Source organism: Vicugna pacos, chromosome 13 (assembly GCF_048564905.1).
Source record: "Vicugna pacos chromosome 13, VicPac4, whole genome shotgun sequence".
In the NCBI taxonomy this organism is placed as follows: Eukaryota; Metazoa; Chordata; class Mammalia; order Artiodactyla; family Camelidae; genus Vicugna; species Vicugna pacos.
The window spans coordinates 26,176,724-26,204,261 of record NC_132999.1 but is presented as its reverse complement, the minus strand read 5'-3'; the positions used below and the strand labels follow the sequence as shown (position 1 = coordinate 26,204,261).

The 27,538-nt window shown below is 35.1% G+C and overlaps 1 protein-coding gene across 4 annotated transcripts in view; it reads left to right on the top strand.

Moving 5' to 3' along the window:
* The window catches only part of PRKAA2 (protein kinase AMP-activated catalytic subunit alpha 2), a 65,646-nt gene that overhangs the window by 16,730 nt on the left and 21,378 nt on the right, over positions 1-27,538 (top strand). For all 4 annotated transcript variants that reach the window (XM_072974367.1, XM_072974368.1, XM_072974369.1 and 1 more), the window contains exons 2-6: positions 9,827-9,968; positions 16,889-16,982; positions 17,583-17,727; positions 18,964-19,051; positions 20,468-20,692. In XM_072974367.1, the coding sequence (XP_072830468.1) occupies positions 9,827-9,968; positions 16,889-16,982; positions 17,583-17,727; positions 18,964-19,051; positions 20,468-20,692 (694 nt within the window). The remainder of the gene's footprint in view (positions 1-9,826; positions 9,969-16,888; positions 16,983-17,582; positions 17,728-18,963; positions 19,052-20,467; positions 20,693-27,538) is intronic.

Sequence of the window (27,538 nt, the reverse complement as noted above, 5' to 3'; positions counted from 1 at the left end):
TGTATGTATGTATTTTTAAGAGTGATGGTATTTAAAGTTACAGACTTGTAATGCATAGTAAGTAAGCCATAGAGATCTAATTCACATTATAATGACTATAGATGGTAATATTGTATTATAATTATATAATGTAAATATTGCTATGTTGAAAATCATATTACAGTATAGAAATACATCAAAGTAACATGTTATATACATCTTAAACTTAGAGAAAATTGCATATCAGATTTCTTCAGTTAAAAATAATTGTGATTAATATGTTCAAAGTGGGAAATTTCAGCAGAGAACAGGAATAGGTAAAAATAACCAAAGGAAATTCTGTAACTGTAAAGTACAATAATTGAGTTAGGACTCTGGATACATGGTTTAATAGATTAGATTCTGTTGAAGAGAGGATTCGTGAAGTAGAAGATAGGTCAGAAGAAAATATAGAAGGACCAGAGTGTATAGAAGACAATATGATGGAAGGAAGAGACATATGGGAACACAGTGAAAAATATGTTATTGGAACCTGTAGAGAAAAAGTTAATTCACACACTTAAGTTCTTTTCCTGTTAGAAAGATGACCTCAGGTTTACCTTCTTTTTATATAGTTTCTCTTAGACATGTATCAAGATAAATGTGACGTTTCAGTTCTGTTACCAAACAATGGTATTTTATTGTGAAAATTACCTGTGATTGGTGAATTACATCTGGACTGAGAGGACTGTGAAAGCACATGTTATACTCTAAGGAATGACATTACTGCTTCATTGCTTCGCCTGCATAAAACTTGTAGGGAAACAGACCTTCAGCTTTCCTTTATGGTGTCCCTTCTAACTCAGTGCACCCCTTGTGTGGGGCTTAGAAGCTGCATGAATGGGCTGTTACTTGATGTGGTTACTATTTGAGACTGAGAAATGCTTGAGTAGATTGTATCCATCTAGAGCCTAGTCTGCCCTCTGTGATTGATGAAGGGTCCGGGGACCAGCGACTGGATGTTTTAAGAACTCCTGGTAAGAATGTGCTTGATTTTGTCATTTTGAACCCAAGGCTGCTGATTATCATGCAGAGTGGGCACTTTCACAGTTCTAGAATGGGAAAGGAGAGTGAGTGGGCAGAAGCAATATTTAAAAAGATAATTGGAGAAATTTTCCAAAACTGATAAACATTAAACCACAGATTCAGAAGATCTATGAACCCTAAGCAGAATAAATAGAAGAAAGCATTTTTAGGTACATCATTGGAAAACTGCTCAAAGTTGGTTCTTTTTGCTTGAGATTCTCCTGTACTGGAGTGGACTGCATTTATCTATGCAGAAATGGGGGGAAATGTTAACAGAAAATCTTAAAGTAGCCAGAGGATAAAAGAGGCATATTGTCTTCCAAGAAACTAAAGTAAGCTGACTTTCTCAACAAAAGCAAGGAAACAGTGGAATGGTGTCTTCCGAGATGTGAAGGAAGACCCACAGTAAAGGAAACACCAAAAGGAATTCTTCAGGCAGAAAAAAAATGCTTTCCCAGATGGAAGCAAGAGTGCAAAGAGATGAAGACCATCGGAAAGGGTAATACATGGGTGACTATGTAGATATTGACCGTGCAGAGTAATAACATCTTACAAGATTCACAGTGTGTGTAGGACCAAAATACAACAACAGAAAAAAATGGGAGAGGAAAAATTAGAGTTAAAGTGTTCTACAGTCTGTGCATTGTCTAGGAAATGGTAAAAATATTAATTTGTATTACATTCTAGTCAGTCCAAGATGAATGTTATATAGTCTCTCGGGTAACCACTAAAATGAACACCTAAAGGCACTAGAGGTGAAAAACAGTTTGTGTTTTTCATTTTGTTTTGGAGAGAACCATAAATCATCCCACAGTTCTCCTTTAAAGAGAAATTCTATGGAACATAAAATGATATTCAGTAAATATATTCAGCAATAAAAATTACCTAATTAGGGACAGTTGGTAGACATAGAAGGGGAGATGTTTGAAGGCAGGAAAAGAAAGAATGACCCAGAGGGTGACAAAGCAGGTAGAATAAGAGAAACACAGAAGGAGAGTAAACACGTAAGGGGCAGAATTGGAGAAACAAGAGAGGGGGTGATATAGGAAGCTTTAGTAGTGTTTCTGGAAGATTCTGCGATTCATCTGGAGTGAGAACATCTGTGAACATTTTTTCAAATCTTTTATCTCTGACCTGAATGCTAATACTTTCTCCAGCTGTTTTAAATAATCTCTTCTATACTAGAAAACTGATTTTTTCCTGACTCATGTAAATGATTCATCTGAAGTGATTCTGTAAAAAGTAAGTTGATTCTCCTATGGAATCTTGACTGACTTAAGTTTTAAAGAACTTTAAAGTTACAATCTAAAGCCAGTATAAACACAAGTTTTAAAAATAAAGCAGAATACAGCATATCATGTAATAAGTTCTCAAAGAAATTAGTCTTAGAGTAAGTCTTAGCTGAAAAATCACATCCTCAGGCCCTTCTTGATCTATTTAAAATAGCTCATTTTCCCACCTCCACCCTGTCATTTGTATTTTACTTTTTTTGGCATATCACCATTATATCATATGTTTGTTTATTGTTTATATTCTCCACCAGAATGCAAGTTCCATTTATACCTCCATTTTCAGCATTTGGAGCAATGCCTAGTACACATTAAACACTCAGAAAATATTTGTTGAGCGAACAAATGAATGCTCAGATCAACAGAGAGTAAAAACAACTAAGAGAAAAAGGTGTTCAAGGACTGTGAGTTTGTTCTCTCAGTAGAAATCCAGTGCATGTTATATATTGTATTATGGGACTATTTCAGCCCATGTTTCACTTGATTGACATTAGGCACCAACTTTATTTTATTGACATTAGGAATGATTTTCGTATGTCTGATCCATAGCAAAAGCCACAGCCCTATCCCAGGCTACCTCACACGGCAACTGAACACAGCAACTCTCCTTCCTTGATTTTTCTCACCATTGTCCCTCCTTCCTGAGCCTCCTCTAGACTCCACCCCTTCACTGTGCCCTAATTTCTCAGCTGAAATGCTAGACTTAAAAGGATAAGCATGCAAGTCAATACTCTTAATATATTGTAATCCGGAGAGCCTGGTTATTGGGAGGGAAAGTAGTGTGAGTTTTGAACTTGGGCATTGGAGGCAAATAAACCATCTTGCTACTCGTTGTCCTCTAGTTCTAGTGTCTTTGTCTGTAAACTGGGGGCAATAATGTTTACTTTTAGAGTTCTGGGGGAAAAATAAGATTTGTATATAAGGTGCTTAAATACTTGTTTAATCAGTGATACATCGAAAGGAATAAAGTCTCTTGCTTCTTGTTCAGAACTATCCTTTAGAGGACTTTCAGGGAAAGGAAATTCAGAGGAAAGCAATGTTTTGTTTCACCATGGGCGAAGAAGAAAGGAGGCTTGTGTTATTTTGACAGGGGCCTGGTGATGGTAGGGGTCAGAACATATGTGCATCAGCTGACTCTCCTGACTCCCAGAATGAAGGCTCTTGATACAAGAGTGAGGGTGGCTGATGCCAGACAGGGCCCTGCTTGCTGACACACATGGTGTCCCTTGGCTTCCTGTAGCCTAGGAATGGGTATAGTGTCATCCGGACATTCTTTCTTAACTGTTTTGTTGAGTTGTACTACTTATGTAAAGTGGTGCATACGTTCTAGGTGATTTGTTTCATAAATCCTCAGTGAATTTTCACAGACTAAACGTAGCCATATAACTGCTACTTAGAGGCACAAAATGACCAATGTCACATACCCCGCCCTGTGTCCCATTTTGGTTACTGTTTCCATCCTTCTCCCCCACCAAGGATAACCACTATCCATGGATTCGTTTCATCTATTTTTGAACTTTATAGAAATGAGATCATATTTGTCTCATTTAGTTCACTTGAGATTATGTTTGTGAGGTTTATCCATGTCATTGTGTGTGGTTTTGTATTTTATTCATTCTCATTGCTGTATAGTATTACAGTAAGACTGTACCATTATTTACTCTGTTGTTGATAAGCGTTTGGGTAGTTTTTACTTTTGGGTTATTGTGAATAATGCTGCTTTAAATATTCTTGTACGTGTCTTTTGCTACTTACGTTACTTAAGTTTTAGATAAATATACATATTTAAAATCATGTATACATATATTTTAGAAATGGATTTTTTTCCTACCTCATATTTTAGATTTTTATCAGTACTACTTTTCTAATCATCTACCATAGCGTTCTAGAGTACTGTATTCATTTTCATTAAAATTATTTTGAATGTCTGTGTACTACTCTGCCAGGTACCCACTAATATAACGTTAGAGCTTTGGATTTTTTTTCGCTTGTCTTGAAGCGTTATACTTGTGAGCTTCACAATTTTGTGACCACACAGTATTCTGCTTTTTAAGTGATCTTTAAAAGGCTCTTTTAGGATGATACTCCACGTTTGGGAGTATGAAGTCATTCTTCAGGGGTAATTATCATATTACCATATCCTTGATAAACACCTTTTTTTAACAAAACTGATTCCATCAAATGCTTTTTCTTAGCTAATGATTGGTTATGTTTAGGCAAATGTGTCTTTTGTACAGAGTCATTTTTCAAAATAATTTAAAAAGTGCCTTCTTAATATGAAAGGTTTGTGAGAACTTGAATTTGAGAAGAATCTCTTTTTTTCTGAAGTATAACTGTGGGTTGAAAAAATCAAGTTGTATTTGGAATATATGATAGATCTTTGAGAAAAGGATTTTGTTGTATTCTTTCTAGTCCAGGTGTTATTTCCAGTCTGGTTGCCAGTGGTACGTTGCTGTTCTGGCAGGCGTGTTGTGCTGTTGTCTTGCACTGTGGTTTTAGTTTACATGTCCCTGATGAACTGACAATTTTTGCACCTTTTCATCTGTTTATTGACCATCTAGAACTCCTCTTTTCCAAATTTATTTTCCTGGAAGATATTTAATTTCTCCTGTAATGCTTAGCTTTTAAGTAAATTACAGTTTTGGTGCCCAAAACTTATCCATGCCCATTCCCTACTTAATAATAATAATATAATAATTCAGATTATTATACAATATGTCTGTTGCTTTTACAGCAGAATGAGATTTTGACAGTTCTTTGCTTTGTTTGAGCCTGGAACATAAGTGGGTTATAATTCAGGCCTAAAATATATAATAGTTTATTTTTTAATTGTTCCTTTATTAGATTTTAATAAAGAATTATTAAATTAGCTTTTAATAAAGGATTTTTATTAAATTAGATTTTAATAAATCTTAATTAGATTTGTTTCTTTGGTTTATTAGATGTAATAATGTTCTAAATTATATGGTATTAAACTTGAATGAAGAAATATTTTATATGAATTACTATGAAATAATGTATATGAAGAGAAGTGTTCCAAGTTATTTTCATAAAATTATAGGGTCTGTACTTGTAGTAAATGATGCTAGGCTTCAGTAGGAATGATACTGGACATTTGAAAAATTACAGTCTTTTTGCAAAAACAGTCATATGAAGTCCTGCATCTTGTGTTTCAAGAGAAATGTGTCAGAGCTGGAAAGCATTCAGAAAATGGCAACTAAAATCAGGAGGCTAGAGTAGCAGAAGAGACTTATACCCTTCAGTGTGGAATGATCCTCAGGGATATAATTAGAAAAATCTTAGAATTGAAAGGGGAATTAGGCTTGATCTAGTCCAACTTGTTGCCTGTTGTAGGAATTCATCTCATGGTAATCCTGACAAATGGCTGAGCTTCCTCTGTTTGAAGATTGAATGCTGCATGCTGCTGAATTTTAAATCCTGGCCCTCCTACTGAAGAGCTGAGTGACTCTGGGCAAATTCTTAACCTCTCTGTGCTCCATTTTCCTGACTTACCATTTATTGCCAACTCTGGCAATAGACAAAGACTGCAGAGGACCTGACCTCCAAGCCCCTCCATTTTAGTATTTAGACATGAACTGAAAATCAATCAATGTTAATGTTTCACATCTGGTGGAAAAAGTATACTCAGGGTACAGTAGTAACATTAGAAAGGAATTTTTCAGTATAGGCTGGAGTGGTGAAAAAGGAGGTGAGAAGGGGCTTCATACAGCAGGTGATTCTGTTCAAAGAATTTACAAAATCAGTTTCATTCCTTCTTTTGTATGACAGTTCCTCACTTTATCAGATGTAAAATTCTAAAAGGATAGATTGGGTAAATACAGATTTTTCCATAGCTTTAGAGAGTATTTTGTGTAATTTGGCTAGTGTTTAGGAAAAACAAAATGGACCACTAGTGAGTGATAAGAATCCTTTAATCCAAGAAATTGTATGGGCGGTAAAATAGTTTATTTCCTTTAGTTCATGAATGGTAGTTCAGCAAAATTGGAAATTTGAAACAAGTTTAAACCTTTTGCATTTTAAAGTATTCTGAATAGGATATCACTGAGATTCAGCTGTGAATTACACAAAATTTCAAAATAAGAGTGACTTAAACAAGATAGCAGTTTACTCTCTTGTAACAGTCTGAGCAGCAAGTTCCAGGCTTCATGTGGAGGGAAGGATGAAGAAGCTGCTGCTAGGGACATTTCTGCTTGCATGCTGTGGCCAGAATGTAGTCACATGCCTGTGTCTATTACAAGACATGCTAGGATGCAAGTCTCTACTCTGGATAGATGTGTGCTCAGGTGTAATTTGGGAGTCATATGTCTGAGAAGGAAGGGTGGAATAGATATTGGGGGACTTATGTCTGAGAAGGAAGGGTGGAATAGATATTAGGGGACACCTAGCAGTGTGACAGAACTAATTTGTTCACCACTTACATCCCAGGTGCCTAGTACTGTGCTCACCATATTGGTATTCATTAAATACTTGTTCCGTGGATGAATATTCTTTATTGCTCCTGTCAAAATAGGTATTGATCTGGATATTTACTTATATACATGATAAATTATGGCAAATTTGTCCATCCTTGGTTTTAAAATTTTTTTTTCTCATCTGTGTTCTCCCGTGACAAATAAAGTATTCTTAACAGTTTTCAGACAGATTTACTACCATACAGAATCTATCTTAGCTCCTTTATTGCTGATGTTTTCTTCCCCCGACTAAAACTTGGAGACCTAGTAAATCTCTCTTTACATGTGTCTTTGATCAACCCAGTCCTGGCATGTAAAAGTACTCAGTAAATGTTTTTAGATTGAATGAATAAATGGGAGTTAAACTTTGATGAATCCATGCGTTTTTTCCCCCAGTTACTTCCCTAGGAAAGTTTATGGCTCATACACTTAAAAGAAATTCTTGGCCTTAAATCTGTTTATATTACAAGATTTTTTGGAATATTCATTTGGCTTTCGGGAAGAATGTGATTATGAAACAACTATTTGGATTTAATTAATTATAACTAAGTACTAATTTACTTAAGTCATTATTTCATAGATGCTAGTATATTTCAGCAAAAAGAAGAGATATTCTTAATGCATTTGAATATTTTGACCTCTGATAACCAATTAGTCTGTCAGTGTGCTTAACTGAAGAGATGATGTCATTTCTTTTCCATTGTTTCACAAGGGAAAATTTCTTTAAGTATGAAGATACATGAGTCAGTTATTTCTTCAGATATCATAGACAAAGCTTGCTTCTTAAAAATTTATATTATTTTTTCAGCTTTATGGGGGTATAATTGACAAAATTAAGATATTCAAAGTGTACATCATGATGATTTGATATATGTATACATTGTTAAAGGATTCTTTCCATCTAGTTAATTAACACATAAGCACCTCACATATTTATGTAGACATATATACACATATGTATGTGAGACTATTTAAGTTCTACTCTTTTACAAATTTAAATTACACAGCATGGTCTTATCAACTGTAGTCACCATGTTTTACATTAGATTCTCAGATATTATTCATCTTATAGCTGAAAGTTTGTACCCTGTTACCCACCCCTCCCTGTTTTCCACAACCTCAGCTCCTAGCAACCACTTTTCTACTCTCTGTTTCTATGAGTTTGACTTCTTTTCTTTAATATTCCACGTATGTAAGTGGATCTCATGTAGTATTTCTTTATCTGGCTTATTTTGCTTAGCATAATGCCCTCAAGGTCCATCCATGTTGAAAATAGAACTTCTTTTTTTTGTAACTGAATAATGTATTCCAGTGTATGTGAACATACACACCACGTCTTCTTCATTCATTCATGTGTTGATGGACATTTGGTAGTTGCCATATCTTGACTGTTGTGAATAATGCTGCAGTGAACAGGGGAGGGCAGATATTTCTTTAATATCCTACTTTCATTTCCTTTAAATATCTCTCCAGAAGTGGGATTGCTGTATCATATGTTAGTTCTATTTTTTATTTTTTGAGGAGCCTCTGTACTATTTTACGTAGTGGCTGCACCGATTTATAGTATCATTAACAGCACACAAAGGTTTCCTTTTCTCCCCATCCTTGCCAACACTTGTTATCTCTTCAGTTTTTGATGACAGCCATTCTGACAGGTGTGAGGTGACCTCTCATTGTGGTTTTGATTGGTGTTTCCCTGATTATTAGTGATGTTAAGTTTCTTCTCATCTACTTGGCTGTTTGTATACCTTTGGCAAAATATGTATTCAGTTCCACTGTCCATTTTAAAAATCAGATTGTTTGTGTTTTGCTGTTGTTAAGTAATTTAAATATTTTGGATATTAACCTCTTTCAGATATACAGTTCGTAAATGCTTTCTTCCAGTAGGTTGCCTTCACATTTTGTTGATGGTTTCTTCTGCTGTGCAGAAGCTTTTTAGTTTGATTTAGTCCCATTTGTTTATTTGTACTTTTGTTGCTTTTGCTTTTGTTATCAAGTCCAAAAAAATCAGTGCCAAGACCAGTGTCAAGGAGCTTACTTCTTATTTTATTCTAGAAGTTTGATGGTTTCTGGTTTTAAATTTAAGCCTTTAATCTGTTTTGAGTTAATTTTTGTGTAATGTGTAAGATAGGAGTCTATTTTCATTTTCTTGTATGTGGCTATCAAGTTTTCCCAACACCAGTTGTTAAAGAGACTATCCTTTCCCCGTTGTATATTCTTGATTCCTTTACATAAATTAATTGACCTTACATGCAAGAATTTATTTCTAGGCTGCCTGTTCTATTCCATTGATCTCTGTCTCTTTGTATGCTGATGCCTTACTGTTTTGATTACTATAGCTTAGTAATATAATGAAGTCAGGAAGTTTGGTGCATCTAGTATGTACAAAATACTGTGCTGTGTACTTCCTAGGAGTTTTAATACTATTTGTCAAAAAAAATTATAATAGCCTAAAAATGATAAATGATACATGAGCTTTATAAATATATTATGAGGGTTGAAAGAAGTAGAGATTTTATCCAGTGGGGGAAACAGGAAAGCCTTATAGAAAAGGCAAAAAAAGACTACCTGTAGATTTTCTGATGAAATACTATTAAAACTAGTTGTTAGTTTTAACTTATTATAGCATTTATTTATTCTTCAATAATACAATGACTGGATTAACCAGAAGAGGAGAAAGAAAGAGGTTAACAAAACAGTATATTCTATTCTGTCTAAAAGATATTTCAAATTTGATTATATTTTTAGATAGGAATATGGAATTCAGTAGTCCTTTCTAGAAATATTTAATGAATATCTCTGTGCTAGGTTCTGAGGATACAGAGGAGACTAAGATACAGTTTCTATCCTCAAGGAGTGTGTGCCCCAGTAGAAGAGACAGACATAAAGAGATACCTTCAGTTCTATGCAATAAGATATCAAAGTGATACATATGAGTAAAGAAATTTGGGGTTACAGAGGAAGGAAATATGAATAAATTATTGCGTTGCTATGACAGCAAGTTTTTTCCTTTTTCTTTAGTTGGAGAACATCAACTGACGGGCCATAAAGTGGCAGTTAAAATTTTAAACAGACAGAAGATTCGCAGCTTGGATGTTGTTGGAAAAATAAAACGAGAAATTCAAAATCTGAAACTGTTTCGTCATCCTCATATTATCAAACTGTAAGTGTTTTTGCACTTGATAATATAAAGGAGAAACTCTTAAAATCTTACGAATTTATAAATAATTATATTTAGCTGAACTTAGTTTTTTGTGTTTATATTTTGCAAGTGTTAATTCTTTTAACCTCCATCCATTCTTTTTTTGCATACTTCTGGTTTAGGATTAAAACTCTAATTGTAAGTTGACTCTTTAGTACTCACATTGAAGGTCATTTAGGACTTTGATATTTCTAGATTTATTTTGTAATTTTTTTCTAGTCACTTCAACATATCAGAATATTTTCTTTTTGGAGAACTTAGAAATTAACTTAAGGATTATCTGCCAGAAAACATTACTTGCAAAACTGTAATCATTAATTACTGATAGTAAAGCACTTAAGAAGGCAAATGAATTTTTTTGGTAAGTTACAAACTTTGAAGATAAGTAAATTAAGAGATTAATAAATAAGCTAATTAATTAAATTGAAAATAAACAATTTAAAATCAACTGGACCCCATAGAAAATTTAGACATTATGTATGCAGCAATGTTCCTTTATGTTATTTGAAGCTGTATTTAATATTTATTGAGAAAATTCCATATGGTAAACACTGAAAATTGTCTTTATTGTAAAGCTTGAATAGAGTTTAATAAAGTAAATGTCAGTCTTACTGAGTACCTGAGAATGACTAGGAACTGTATTGAGCATTTTACATATATTTTCACTTCATCCTCTTGATAAGCCTATAAGATAGATATTATTGTCCTTATTTTATAGATAAGAAAATTGCGTATCTAAAGAGTCTGAGCAACTAATCCAGGGTCAAATAGCTAGTAAATTGCAGAGCTGGTAGTCGAGTTCATTTCTGATTCCAAATGCTGTGCTGTTAATCTCTGCATCAGTACTGAGATAACTGAGAAGAAAACTGGTTGAGTGTTTGTTTGCTAGTTCATTATAAGCAGACATTACATTTAGCCTGAGCTTTGTTAGTGAGCAATCTTTGGATGTTAGTGTTAATAGGGAACAACTTGATAAACCTGTAGAGGTACCTCGTTTACCTCATAGCAAGGCTGCATAGTAGCCGTGGTAGGCAGAGTAGCAGCCCCCCAAGGTGTCCTGTTCCCCCGTTGAGTACGTTATATTTCATGGCAAAGGAGAATTAAGGTTATAGATGGGTTTAAGGTTACTCATCAGCTGACAAAATAGAGACATTTCCCTGGATTATCTCCGTGGCCTAATGTAATACAGTGGTCCCCTAAAGTGGAAGAGGGAGTCATAAGCCAGAGAAAGAGATTTGAGGATGGAAGCAAGGTCAGAGTGATAGGATGTGAGGAGGACTCAAATGGCTGTGCCTGGCTTTGAAGGCAGAGGAAGAGGGCATGAGCCAAGGAAAGCAGGCAGTCTTTAAAGTTGGAAAATACAAAGAAATGGGTTTCTCTTAGAGCCTTCAGAACGCAGTAAAGTACTGCTACGCCTTGAGTTTAGCCCAGTGAGGCATGTATGAGACTTCTTCCCCATAAAACTGTAAGATAGTACATAATGCGTTTGTGTTGTTTTAAGCACTGAGTTCTAAGTATGGCAGCAGGAGGAAACTAATACCATAGCATTCTTGACATTCTGAAATGAACGGGTGATCCAGTTATTGCTGGAATTTGGAACATGCATTTAGTCTTTACTGTAACTAGATACATTTGTCGCTAGTGAATCATTGCAAATTGATATGTTAAATGAGGGGGCCCACTGAGTGTGTCTTACTAAGAGTATGAATATGCCACTGTTCAGAGAAGGCTTTTTGAGGGGTTTGACGTGCCATTGGGTGACCTGTGATGACTCAGTACTCACATCACTACGATGAAAACTTTATTCTAACCATAAGCTTCAGTGTCATTTGATTGTCACTTGAAGTTCACTTGATCATAAACATAAACAAGAAACGAGGCCCCTGAAATTGCATGGCAGTACTTGATGATAGGGTCATTATCTAGGACGTATATTCTAGATGATCCAGAATATGTATATACAGGTTTTAAAAGATTGTCATAAGAATTAAAATGACATAGTGTGGAATGCGTATGGAGGCAGAAGTGGCAGTGGGGAGACCAGTTAGGAGGCTGTTGCTATGGCTCAGCTGAGAGATTAGTGATGGCTTTAACCAAAGGGCTAGTCTAGATTTGTGCTATTACAGTAGACATTAGCCATATGTGGCATAAATTTAAATTAAATAAATAAAAAATTTAGTTCTCTGATCATATTAGCCACATTTCAAGTGCTTAATAGTCACGCATCACTAGTGGCTACATATTGGACAAAGAAGATACAAAAACCTTTCTGTCATTGCAGAAAGTTCTATTTGATAACACTAGTCTAACTGAAGATAAACCTGTCAATTTACTGTATATTTTTGAGGTAAAACTAGTGAATTATTCAGGAAAAGAAAGGGAATGAGAACCCTTTCCCCTCGTTTTGTTTGCCTGAGCAACTTGGATTTGGAGTTTTGGCTTAAGCAACTAGGTGTTGATAATGACACCATTTTCTGAGATAGGAAGCATGGAGGAGAACCATGCTGGGGTATGTGTGAACATTAGTGATCTGTTTTGGCCGTATTAAGTTGAGAATCCCATTAGATATTTAAATGGAGATGTCCAATATCATCTTTATCTCCCAGCACCTAGTACATAGTAGGTGTTCATTGATTACTTACTGCATGTGTAAGGAGGTGACATTTGAACAAGATCCTGATGGTTCTAGGAGGACAGCAGAGCAAAAGAACGCAAGTGTAAGGAACATGGATTGGTGGGAACAAATAGTCTGGTTTGTCAGATGCATAGAGTAGGTACAGGGAGATGGAGGAAAGTAAGGCCAGAAGATTAGCTTGTTGATCCATTAATCAATTAAAGGCTTGGTGGTGTGTGCTTCCAGCCAAAAGTATATGGTATCATTTAGGCACTGAGAATACATCAGCAAACAAAAAGATAACAACAAAATCTCTGCTATTATGGAGCTTCTATTTGTGTGTGTGTGCGTGTGTATTTTGTGTGTGTATGTAGTGGGTGGCAGTGAAGAGATAGACAGTAAATCCTGTGTTAGTGAAATATGTTGCATCTTAGTGAAGAGGTGAGGGAATATGCAGGCAGATATCTGGAGGACAAAAGTAACAGATGGCAGTAACAGCACATACAAAGGCTCTAGGTGGAAATTGCTACAGGTCATAGATCAAGGGAGCAGAGTAATCTAGGGGAATTAGAGTAAGAGATGTGGTCAGAGACATGAAAGGGAGCCATATTGTGCAGGGGATACTAGACCACTGTCAGAGCTTTGGTTTTTAACTGTAAGAGGGAAGCCATTGGTAACCAGAGGTATCATATGGCCTAATGTATGTTAAAGCAGAAAAATCAGCTAGGAGTCAATTGCAGTCATCTGGGTAAAGAGATGGTGACTTGGAATAGAGCACGGCATGGACAGTGTTGAGAAGTAAGCATATTTTATGTATCTTTTCAAGGTAGGGGACAGCATTTGCTGACAGATTAAACACAGGTTGTGAGAGGAGAGAAATAAAGGATGACTCCAAGGTTATCTGGCTTGGGGAAATAAAAATGTAGTTAGCATTAATTGAAATGGAAAAGACTGTAGGAGGAACAGGTTTGAAGTGGGCAGTTAGGGTATCAAGAATTTGATTTTGGTTTTTTTGAAATTGAAATGCTTACTAGGCATCCAAGTGGAGATGCAAGTAGTTTGTTTAATATATGAGTCTGAAGTTAAGGGGAGCGGTGTAAACTGAGATCAGTTTGTGAGTCATCAGCATATAGGTGGTATTTAAGATACTTAAAGCTCTAAGAGCAGATGAGATCACCAAGGATGTGAGTATAGATGAAAGAATTCCAGGGATTGATCTCCAGGGCACTGTGGTGTTAGGATGTCTGGGAGATGAGGAGAAACCAGCAAAGGAGAATGAAAATGAACAGTTAAAATGATTGGGGGAAAACCAAGAGAATTTGGTGTCTTGAAGCCACGTGGAAAATGTATTTGAAGAAAGAAAGATTATTAACTGGTCTTACACTGCTAAATATTGAGTAAAATGAGACTGAGCATTAGATTTGGCAAGGTGGAAGTTCTGGTGTCTTTGGAAAGAACCAATTTATTGAAACAATGAGGGCAAAAACCTGTTATAAGGGCCTTTAGAGAGAAAATGAGGTGAAGAGGAGATAGTGACAACAGACAATTCAGGGATTTTACTAAGAGGAGAGAAATAGTGGTAACTAGAGAGAAATGTGGGTTCTTAACAGGGTTTGTTTTTTTAAGATAGGATATATTGTAGAATGTTTATATGCCAAAGGGAATGATTCAGTCAAGAGGGAGAAACTGATAGAGGAGAAAGAAGAGCTAATTGTAGAAACCAAGTCCTTTAGTAGGTAGAGCAAAGGACTCCAGTACATAATTGGAGGAGTTAGTCTTAGGTAGTACATGAACATGGAGTGAGTGGCTGTGTGTGGTGGAGGAAAAGAGAATTAGAGCTGAGGAGGTCAGGCGATCAGAGGGCATGTGTTGGACAGATCATCTGTATGGATATCTTGTGCAGACAGAATGGTAACAACATTGGCAGTGGGGGAAAAGACATTAGGTCAGAATGAGAGGGAGCTGACAAGGAGATCTGTTGATGACAATAACAAGGAAAGGTTTTGGCTAGTGTAATCTGATGGTCTGTGCTTCAGAGACAATGAGGTTTTTGAGGGAGGAGATTCTCAGTGAGGATTTCCTTTGGAGCATAGTTCATTACTAGACTATGGAAATTGGCCAGCATTTAAAATTTCATTGTGAGTTAATAACATCTAGGTTGTGATCAGTAATGGCTGCTAGTATCTCAAAAAAGAGACAGACATCATATACTTTTGGCTGGAAGCACACACCACCAAGTCTTTAAAAAGAAAATAAAAATCAGACTGAAATCCGATCAAGTCTCTAGATCCAATAGTATTTATTGAAGACATGTGATATACTTGGAGGAGTCAGCAGCTACATCTATTAGAATTTCTTCACTTCTTTTCTCTTACACCCAAAAGATACACAGAGCAGAAAAGTGACTGAGAATTCTGTTACTAAGCCAGATCAGCCCACAGTTGAGGTGACACAGTGGGTGCTCCTGCTCTGCACTGTTCATTTATTTGACCAGAATTTGGTGCTTGTTAGAATTGCTTTTATGGACCCTTTTTTTTTTTTTAGGGTTCTCAGGTAAATTTCTCTTTTCACAGCTCATTTGTAGTAGATTCAGCCTTATCCCTCAGGTATTAGTTGTTCTATATAAAGTGGGATACCTTGTCATTTTTTATCCCAAAGACTAATGATTGCAGTTATAATTACTTCTTTTGCAAATCTATAATCATTTTCAATACTGTAACTTTAATATTTTACCTTTTGCGAGTGTTTAATTTATACATGATGTGTCCTCTCTTAAAATTTATAGTATAGAATTATATCACCAACTCCCTGGCCACTTTACCCTCCTCTTTAATGAGGAATAGTAACCAGAACCACCAGTTAGCACATGCCTGCTTTTTTGAGCATTCATAATAAAAGGTGTCACATCTGGGTGGGCTAATTACCAAAAGGTTTCCCTGCTTCTGACACATCCTGTGTCAAGGTGTACTGCCTAAAGGGTGGCATCTGGGCCACTTCTCAGCTCCTGCCTATGTCTTCCACTGGGTGCCTTTAAGCCATTGCAAAACTACACAGCTATACTTAGTGGCTCTAACTAGCTACTCAGTGTAAATTAGATACTGCTCATGATCAACCAGATTATAAATGATCCTTTATAAACAGAGCAAACAAAGTAGAACAGTTGTTCATTTAAATGTGGTAAATGCAACCTTCAGTTAAAACATTAATGTTATATTTAACTTGTTTTTAAAGTTTTAAAAATTCTGATAAAATTGTATGTGTATGTGGAAGCTGTAGTTTTGCAGGAAAATTTTTGTTTTGTCAAATAGAGCTGGTTCTTTATTGTTTTATGTGCTCAGCTTTGAGTGCCTAGAAACTATATATGTACTTTCACTCACGTAAACACAAAACACATGTATACATATATGCATCTATTTAATTTTTTTACTCCAGAAATTTCATAATGAACACAGAAGTAAAGTGATAGTGCGTCACGTGTCTGTCATTCAGCTTCCGCAGTTACCTGTGTGTTGTTTATCTGCTTCTTCCTCCTCGTCCCACCCAAAAGTATTTTGAAACAAATCACAGTAGTACGTTTTTAATCTGTAAGCTCCTCAGTATCCACTCTGGAGGATAAAAGCTCTATTTTAATAACACAGGCAGAGTTCAGTATCACAGCTAAGCAATTCAAATATTGTTAACCATCCAGTCAGTATTCAGTCTGTCTTGATTGTTTCATAAATTGTTTTTAAAGTTGGTTTTTGTTTTAAGTGGAATTAGAACAAGCCTATACAAAATAATTGGTCAGCATGTCTCTTGATACTTTTAACCTATATGGTCCCTTTATTCCTTGCATTTTATTTTTTGAAGAAAGGATCATTTCTCTACTTTGTGGTTTTGCTGATGTATCCTTGTGATACCATTTTACCTTTCCAAGAATATTTTTCACTTATGTTTAAGTGTATGATACCTCATCTCCATAGGTCATAGACAGATTTTTGCTTAAATGGAAAAATTAATGGTTGATTTAGTTGTTGAAGAATGATTTCATAGATTTTGTAAACTAGAAAGAGGATCTGAAGGAAAGTCTATAAGCCCCATAAACTAATTGAGTTTTATGAAGCTCCGTGTTTATAGCTCTGTGATTATTTTGATAAGATTATATAATTTGTTGCCACCTTAAAATATCATGAAACACTGAGATGTCAAATTATAGCAAGAATGGGTATACTAGGTTGATTTTGGTTTAAAGTAACATTTTTTATTAATTTTTTTATTTACAAAAAAGATACCAGGTAATCAGCACTCCAACAGATTTTTTTATGGTAATGGAATATGTGTCTGGTGGTGAATTATTTGACTACATCTGTAAACACGGACGGGTGAGTAATACACTATCTAGTACAATAAGCCCTTAAACTAAAAAAGAAGAAAGTAGTGGGAAATAGCAAACCACAAAGATGTCTTCGAAGTTGGGTTTGCTTCTTTAAAAATGTCTAACTAAACATACAGAGTATTAGACATACTTTCCTTCTTAAAAAGTGCATCTTGTGGAATACTGATTTTAGGAAATATTTTCCACTTGATTGCCAACATGAAAAGCCTGTGCTTTTCAAATGAAAAATCAGTTCTACAACTGATCATGTTCATCATGTTGAAGCTTCATTACTTCCTTTTCTTAACACTTTCACATTAAGTTCTGTTTTACATTATGTTTTACTTGTTGATTCCCTGAAATACGGTGCATATTTAGGAATAACAATTGAAAATGAACTATTAACTGTCTAGCGGCAAAGAAAAAGCTGTTGATTGACATGTTGAGCTGGAGTGTGAGTTTCTGGCTTTTTTATTTGGTTTGTTGAGAATTCTAACACCATTCTAATTAGCTTACTCAAGTTATATTTAGGCTGATTATGAAACTAAAACGTGTGCTATGTAGCTGTCTCAAATATTCTTAGTGCAGTTTCTTTCATACTTCATAGGTTGAAGAGATGGAAGCCAGGCGGCTCTTTCAGCAGATTCTGTCTGCCGTGGATTACTGTCACAGGCATATGGTCGTTCACCGAGACCTGAAACCAGAGAATGTGCTGTTGGATGCACAGATGAATGCCAAGATAGCTGATTTCGGTGTGTAACTCCAGGGCTGTTTAGAAGTGTCCTAGCTGCCTTTTCAAGTATGTCAGTCACAAGTGTTAAAGAACTCAGAACTGTCCATTTCAACAATGTAAATCCTATCCTGTGAAAAGGGGTTAGTTGCAGTGTCTTCATACCAGCTTGCTCTGTTCATTTAAGCCACTTTTTAAAAATGCGGGTGCTTCTAAGAAGACAGAGGGCTTGTGTCAAGGCATATCCATTCAGTCTGCATTGCCTCCTGAAGAAACAAAGCTTAACTGTTTTTTGTGGGGGCCACAAACTCCTTTGAAAATCTAATGAAAATATGGACACTTTTCCTGATAAATGCGCTTAAATAGAGGTACATGAAAATTAGCTTGCAGTTTTGGAGTGTTGTGGTCCTTCTGAATTGATTGAGGGGAATATTAATGGATTGCCCAGTGACATATAACAACTTCAAAAAGAAGAGGAGTTTTTGTCAGGGGTAAGAGAAAAGGGTAAAATGTAATTTTTATGCACCAGACGCTTTCTGGGATAAACATACCTGGACAGGGTGCCATAGTAGGTTGTTGGGAAAGGGATTAGGAAGTGGGAGATTTATGAAGAGATGAAATAGTGCCAGAGTTTAGCGTTGCTTGTTTAAAGTTTTTGTCTGTGCCTTGTCTTTAAACTAAAAGCCAGGAAATTAGTTTTCCTATTTCTCTTCCTCTTCTAAATCATAAAACTCATTTAGTACTAGAGTTCAACTAGATTTTTGGTTCAATAGCATGTTTTTCTATGCTGAACTAAAGCTTTCCAAATTAAAAATTTTTGGAACATGATCTTTATAAATTGGAGCCTATCTGATCACTACCCACTTAGAGATTTTTTAAAAAGGCCTTTGAAAGCAGAGTGTAAAAACGTAATAGTAGTCTCTATTTTCTTTTACCTGCAGAGGTGGGTAAATTATATTTTGATGCTTTTATGTTTGGAAAAGTTTATATAATTTAGAATAACCTCATATTTGTCAAGTGAATCAACATTCTTACTTAGAAAAGGAATTTAATTTCAATCGTATGTGTGATGTGCTTTAGCTTTTTTGTCTTGGTATAAGCACTGTGAAATGGTCTCTTTCTAGTGTAACAAATTCTTTCCACTGCTTTTTAAAATAATTAAATGTGAGGCATTACAGACTTGACGTCTTTCCTTATGCTTTATCTGTATATATTTGAACATACCTAGCACCAGGTAAGCATTTACTCCTGTTTTCAGGATTATCTAATATGATGTCAGATGGGGAATTTCTGCGAACTAGCTGTGGATCTCCAAATTATGCAGCACCTGAAGTCATCTCGGGCAGGTAATAATGCATCATTGAAGAGTAAGCATTTTGTAATGTTTTGTTCGTTCTGATAATATTTAGCTGTAATATATTGTCTTTGAAAGAGAAGACATAATAGAAACATTGTCCCTTTATTTTTCTATTGTTTGAGAGAATAATTATATTAAACAATTTTTAAAACATTTAATTTAGATTCTGTTGTGAATGTATTTGCGTTTTTCCATTAAAAATTGAAACAAATCTTGATTTTTTTTCATTTTAGAAATTGCAGCGAAGAGAGAAAGCATTGGCTCTATTTAAGTTAGTGTCATCATTTACTTATTAGACAAATTCCTTTAATGATACTTTATATATTCTTTTATAAAGTATAGATTATTATTTTTATATTTTATCTTTTGAAGAATGAGGTTTTTGGGGACAATATTGTCATTTCATGAAATTAAACCGTACACGAGGAGACAATTATTCAACTAACTTAATGTTTATCCATGTAAATGTATTCATGGCACATTTGTTACATGTTTATACAGATTGCAGTGGTAAACTCAAGTCTTTTACAGTGACCAATGTCTGATTTTAAAAGTTAACAGAATTCTGTGAGGGAAAATATAGAAAAGGTATTAATGCAGTTAAAGGAGTTTGCACTATACTGCAAAGGATGTTAATGATGGACAGCAATTTTTATTGAACTGGATTTGTAATTTTGTCATTGGAATTGTTGAAATTTACTTTGTTACCTCAGACTTAGGTTTGAGCTTGGTAATGTGCTATCAGAGGAATTTTAATACTATAGAGAAGTGAGAGAAAAAAGGAATAACATCCTAGGCATAGATTTTCTGGATAAAAGTAGTCTTAGTTCCACAAGCTACCAAGTGATTAGAATGAAAGTAGTGTGTACCCAGGATAATGTGATACAGCATAAATGTTGTCGAAGAGATTGGCGTAGGACTAGGCAGGTACGTTACTATTTCACATACTCTCTAAAGTAGGTTTGTCAGGCATAAACATTCTATTGTATATGCATTTTCTTTTCTTGTGGTAGCTTTATTGTAAAAAGATTTAGCCTATACGCTATATAGTATTGCTTTTTTTCAAGCTTATGGTCATCTACTTTGATGTTTCTATCAAAAATCAACCATAGAAAAGTTTTCTATTTTTTATAAAGTCAATTAGAGAATTCAGTTAAATTAGTTTGTGTCAAATAAATAAAAATACTATTTTCTCTTGGAAAATTTGAGTAATTGATCAGACCAATTCTTTCTGGGAAACAGCCCTTGAGTTTTGGGGAGTGGCCATGGACTTCATTAAAGACTTTGGAAAGCAATATAGATGGAGTCTGTACTGTGGACACAGGTACATACAAAAGCAGAGTAGATATATATGAGAAAAAGTGACACCTGCATTTCAGGTTTGTGTTGTCGTCATTCCCCTTAGATTGTACGCAGGCCCTGAAGTTGATATCTGGAGCTGTGGGGTTATTCTGTATGCGCTTCTCTGTGGCACCCTCCCATTTGATGATGAGCACGTACCTACGTTATTTAAGAAGATCCGAGGGGGTGTTTTTTATATCCCAGAATATCTCAACCGTTCCGTTGCCACTCTCCTGATGCATATGCTGCAAGTTGACCCTCTGAAACGAGCAACTATCAAAGACATAAGGTGAGTATTCTTTTTTGTTGCTATTAAGCGCATATTCCAGTATTAATAATACTACCACTAACTGAATGCCTGCTTTATGTTAGGCACTGTAACACTGTATTTTATATGAATTTTACTTTCCTCACTACATAAACCTCATGCTGTCACTCATCCTGTAAATATTTCAGATTGTTTCCCAAACTTTTCAGCTTAGGTAGCAAGCATATAGGGCCCTTGGTCGTAAGGCTCTGCTTACTTCTGAAGCCTCATTTCCTGCGCTCACCGCCACACCCCTCACTCATACAGGCGCTTCAGCCACAATGGACTTTTCCTTGTTCCTCGAACATAACATACATTTTATGCCTTCATGTCTTTGTTTTATTATTCCCTTTACCACTGATGCCTTTTCTGCCTTTTTGGATTTGGTAGATTTCTATTCATCCTTTAAAATTGTGCTCACGTATTACCTTCCTTGGGAAATCACTTCTGACTCCTGGTCAGTGTTAGTTGCTTCCACTTCTGTGGTTTCCGCAGTTGTTCATGCTTTTCTTCTTTCGTTGTCATTTTGTATCTGGCTGTTTTCAGTGTGTCTCTCTCCTCTCTTCAATTGCAGCTACATAAGGGTAGAGAGAGTATCTCATCATCTTTGTCTATTTTGTGCTAGAATTCTGGCCTAGGAATACAGCATGCACCCAGAAAGTATTGAATAAGCTTCAAGTGGCAAAACAGGGTGAGATTTATGCATCGTACATATGGTCGATGAAATAAAGCATAAAAAATTTTGCTAAGACCTTGAATCCAAAATTAGCTGCTTGTGGGTTTGCTGTGAAGAATTTCTTGTTATGTGAGAAACTTTGGAAAGTGCAGTTGCTGGCGTTACTGTGAATATGACCTTTATATAGCACACGAGTCAGGGTGATTCATTGCCTTCTGCTTTTTACTTATCAGTCATGTTTCTTAGAGGGTTTTTTGTTCTTATCTAACATTTCATCAGGTATTTATTTGCAAACACATTCCTTTGACATTTTCCCAGAATACTTTGCCTTTTCTTCATAAGCCAGATGTGACTGTTGGGATGTTGAAATGACGTGTTTGTGTGACTGCTGCAGAACTCTTTTGCAAACAAGGATCGATTCCTTTTGCATTAGTGTACTGTTTTCTTCCCCCAAACTCTTAATATTCCAGACCTCATACATAAAAATATAAAATTGTGAATTAGCACCAGATTTAGTTGTGCAAGTGAATTTAGCAGGAAAAAACTCTTTTGTGTTCCTGGTTCTTTAGAATAAATAGTTCACTTACTTGGCTTTTGCTTAAAAAGTTATATTTGCTAATATATACTTGCACCTGTTTGTAGCAGCAGGTACATTTAGAATAGGGAAAGTACTGATTCTGTTATTTTAAAACAGTTGTTTGTATATTTACAGACTTTGGAAGAAAAATGTAAATAAAAATCTCCTAGGATGAGTTAATTTGCACATATGTAGATAGTGTAAAATGGTGGCATTCCTCTCTGTACTTCAATTAACTTGAATCTATAATAGTTTTCCTCATTTTAAAATTTATTTATATCCTGTTTTTTCAAGTTTGGGAATTCTTTATTCAACAAAATATGGTTCAGCAGAGAGAGTTACTAATTATTGAACCATTATTATGCAACAGGCATTTTGCTAGACATGACATATTTTATTGCATTGATTCTTAATAGGTCGCTATTATTTTCATTTTACAAACAATGAAACTGAAGCTTACAAAGGTTATGTTTTGATTTAGGTATATATTTGCCCCTGTTAAATTTTAAGTTCTTTTAAGCTAGGGACCAAGTATTAATATGTGCTAGGCATTGTGCATTTGATATGAATTAAATCTTAAGTAAATCTGTATTTGTTGGAAGTGCCCAGCTAATAAAGGGCAGAAGTAGGGCTCAGAAATTGCCTGTATTCAAACCTGTACTGCTTCCATTACTCCAAATTGCCATACCAGTTCTGTGACATCTGTCCTTTCTCTTATGTACCAGGATGTGTTATATTTCTGTTATGCTACCACGTTCTGTCTTACAGTTACAGGCATACCTAGTTTTACTGCACTTTGCTTTATTACGCTGTGTAGATACTGCATTTTTTTTTTAATTGAAGTATAGTCAGTTACAATGTGTCAGTTTCTGGTATATAACATAATGTCCTAGTCATGCAGATATATATATATATATAATATTTATTTTCATATTCTTTTTTCATTAAAGGTTATTACAAGGTATTGAATATAGTTCCTTGTGCTATACAGAAGAAATTTGTTATTTTTATCTTTTTTTATATATGATGGTTAACATTTGCAAATTTCAAACTCCCAAATTTATCCCTTCCTACCTGCTTTCCCCGGTAACCATAGATTGTTCACTACATCTGCGAGTCTATTTCTGTTTTGTAGATTTTTTTTCTTTCTTATGAGAAATGGACTCCATGTCAAAGAAGTTCTATATGGGGTGCTGACAAAGTAGAGTCTGTTTATTAAATAGATGTCTGAATCCATGAGGGTGAAGGGTCTAGAATCACACTGCACCAAACAATGGTGAGTGTATGGAGGAAACAGGCCACAAGACAGGCATTTGGCAGTTGCTCATCAATCCCCCAACTTGAAAAACCCTTTTGTCTTAGTCATTCAGTTTCCAGGAGTTCATCATGAAGTCGACAAGGATGGGTTCAAAACACAGACTGAACTATACCATTATCAGGACAGTCATTAATATCCTTTGTTTTTAGATTCCACATATGAGTGATAATCATTTGCTATTTTTCTTTCTCTTTCTGGCTTACTTCACTTAGAAGGACAATCTCCAGGTCCCTCCATGTTGCTGCAAATGACATTATTTTATTCTTTTTTATGGCTGAGTAATATTCCATTGTATAAATATACCACAATTTCTTTATCTAGTCATCTGTTGATGGACATTTAGGTTGCTTCCATGTCTTGACTATTGTATATAGTGCTACTATGAACATTGGGGTGTGTGTATCTTTTCAAATTAGAGTTCCCTCTGGATATATACCCAGATGTGGGATTGCTGGATCATATGGTAAGTCTAATTTTAGTCTTTTGAGGAATCCATACTGTTTTCCATAATGCTTGCACCAAACTACATTCCCACTAACACTGTAGGAGGGTTCCCTTTTCTCCACACCCTCTCCAGCATTTATCATTTGTGGACTTTTGAATGATGGCCATTCTGCCTGGTGTGAAGTGATACCTCATTGTAGTTTTGATTTGCCTTTCTCTGTTAATTAGTGATATTGAGCAGCTTTTCATGTGCCTATTGGCCATTTGTATGTCTCCACTGGAGAATTGTTTGTTTAGATCTTCTGCCCATTTTTGGATTGGATTGTTTGGCTTTTTGTTATTAAGTAGTATGAGCTTTTTATATATTCTGAAAACTAAACCTTTGTCAGTCTCATCATTTGCAAATATTTTCTCCCATTCTGTAGGTTGTCTTTTTGTTTTCCTTGTGGTTTCCTTTGCTGTGCAAAAGCTTATAAGTTTAATTAGGTCCCATTTATTTATTTTTGCTTTTATTTCTATTACCTGGGTAGACTTCCCTAGGAGAACACTGCTAAGATTTATGTCAGAGAATGTTTTGCCTATGTTTTCTTCTAGGAGCTTTATACTGTCTTGTTTTATATTTAAATCTTTAAAAATTAAAAAAAATTTTAATAGACTTTATTCTTTTAGAGCAGTTTCAGGTTCACAACAGAATTGAGCAGAAAATACAGAATTCACACATAGCCCTTCCCACCCACACTATATACTCCCCTACCTTCAACATCCCTTGTCAGTGTGGCATATTTGTTACAATCAATGAACCAACATGGGCACATTATTATCAACCAGTCTATAGTTTACATTAGGGTTTACTCTTGATGTTGTACATTCTTTGGGTTTTGACAAATGCATAATGACTTGTAGCCACCACTACATAAAGAATAATTTCATTGCCCTAAAAATCCCTTGTGCACCATCTATTCATCCCTCCCTCCCTCCCTCTTCCCAGACCCCTGGAAACCATGATCTTTTTATTGTTTCTGTAGCTGTGCCTTTTCCAGAATATCATTTGGTTGGAATCGTAGTTTGTAGCCTTTTCAGACTGGCTTCTTTCATTTAGTAACATGTCTTTGAAGTTTCCTCTATGTCTTTCATGGCTTGATAAATTTTTTTTTTACTGCGCATATATTTTTAAATTTACATATATGTACTGTTTATTGTTTCTAAGAACGTTTAGAGCTTAAGCTTTTTAACCTTACATAGTTATCAAAGGAATAAAGCCAAGCACAAAATAAGAATTAACTCAAAAAGATACCACCCTGCTATTAACAGCAACATTATTTATAATTGCCAAGATATGGAAGCATCCTAAGTGCACATCAATAGTTGAATAGATAATGGAGATGCATTATGTATATGTATGTATGTATGTGTGTGTGTGTGTGTGTGTGTGTGTGTAATGGAATACAGCTCACCCATAAAAAAGGGTATTTTGCCATTTGTAGCCCTTCATTCACTTGTTTGTTTGTTTGTTTAAATAATGTCTTGTTTTATATTTAAGTCTTTAAGCCATTTTGAGTCTAGTTTTTTGTATGATATGAGGGAGTGTTCTAACTTCATTGATTTACTTGCTGCTGTCCAGTTTTCCCAACATCACTTGCTGAAGAGACTGTCTTTTCTCCATTGTATATTCTTGCCTCCCTTGTCGAAGATTGCATTTCTTTATAAATTGAAGGTATGTGGCAACCCAGTGTTGTCAGATGATGGTTAGCATTTTTTAGCAATGTTTTTAATTAAGGTATGTGCATTGTTTTTTAGACATAATGCTATTGTACACTTAATAGAATACAGGATACTATAAACAGTATATGCACTCAGAAATCAAAAAATTGGTGACTTGCTTTATTGCAATATTCACTTTATTGTAGTGATCTGAAACCAAACCCACAATATCTCCAAGGTGTGCCTGTATTTCTGTACAGATTTTATTTTTCTTTTAAGATGGTAAACTGTTGGAGATTAGAAAATATATTGCAGTATTTATTCATTCTTTTAATCATTTTTGCTCTTATTTCTTGACAATTGTTTATTTAACATCTACTCTGTGCAAGATCCTATACTAGTTGCTGGGAATATATTGGTAGGCAAGACAGATGTCTTCATGAAAATCACATCTTTAAGTGCCGTAAGCTTAGTATTACTATTAATGTTATTGTGGTTACAAAAGAAGGGTCTAAAGTTCAACTGTCTAATTACAAATTCCGATTCTTCTGTTCACTGGCTGTTGGCATATTGCTGTCCTTTTTGTGCTTTAGTTACATCATATGGAGTGGACTTGTTTGGAGGATAGCCTTAGGTTGAACCATAAGAATATATTATTCCTGTAGGTTTAAAAACAGTTGAATATTAGAAACTGTATATGTTCATACTAATATAATTAAATCTTTCAGGACAATGTCCATCACACAATATTAGCTATTAATTTTACTTTAAAGTGAATATGTAAGGACCTTTTAGCTGCACTTGGAGTTTGCACACATTGTGACATTTCTAAAATTTGATTAATAGTCATTATAACTCATTTAGTCTTAAGTCATGTATCAAAATTACGTGCTAGGTAGTAGTGACAGAAAGACATAATTTCTGGTGGTTGTGTAGTAACCCGTATGAAATGAAATGATTTTGTCTCAGGTGAACCTTCAGAAACATCCCAGTTACTGCTTACCTTGGTAGAGTTAATTCAGGAATTGACTCTTGAAAATCAAAAGCTAGAAGTATGACTGTTTAATTGGCAGTGTTGTTATTATTATAAAGAATTGTGGTTCTTTTTCTAAATTAATTAGAAGTGAAAATTTAGATTATTTCTCTTTGTTGTTTTTTAAACACTGATTTTACTGATATAATTCACATACCATAAATTTTAAATTTAAATTGTATGATTCAGTGGTTTTTAGTTGTACAATTGTCACCACTGTCTAATTCCAGAATGTTGTTGTCGTTCCAGAATGTTGTTGTCGTCATCCCCAAAGGAAACTCTATAGCCATCTCCCTGTCCTTGCAGCACCTGGCCACCACTGATCTACTCTCTGTGTTTTTGAGTTTGCCTATTCTGGACATTTCATTTAAGTGGAATCATACAGCATGTAGCCTTTTGAGTCTGGCTTCTTTCATGTAGCATGATGTTCTTTGAGTTCTCTCATGGTGTAGCATGTATTAGTACTTTATTACTTTTTTGGTTGAAAAATATTCCATCGTTTAGATATACTGCATTTTATTTATCCACTCATCACTCAATGGATATTTGAGTTGTTTCCACTTTTTGGCTTTTATGAATAATGTTGCCATGAACATTCATGTGTAAGTTTTTATATGGTCATATGTTTTTATTTCTCTTAGGTAAATGCCTATGGTTTGTAATTGTTGTTGCTTTTGTTTGCTTGTTTAGTGATTTTACTGAAGTAATTCCATGAAGTCTATATTCTTTGTCATGGGTGGCCACTGAAGTCTCTGCTTGCTTAGCTTAATGGTCAGGTAATTATTAGACAAGAGTTTTCCTTAAATGCCTTGATTTAATAAGTCTCCCAGCCTTTGCTGAGGGACTCTGTGCATGTTGGGCTGTGTCTTCAGGGCTCTCATGAGAAGTTCGTACCCCTACATTAGTCTTCACTTCCTGCTAGCACAGAGCCTCAAAGTTAGCCAGTGATGAAAAATAAGGGCCTTTCTTGGGCGTGCACGTAGCCCTACATTTGTGACTCCTAAGATTGTATCAGAGTATTTTAAAGACTCTTGCGGAACTCTTATTCCCTAAATTTTCCTTCTAAGTTTTTTTTGACC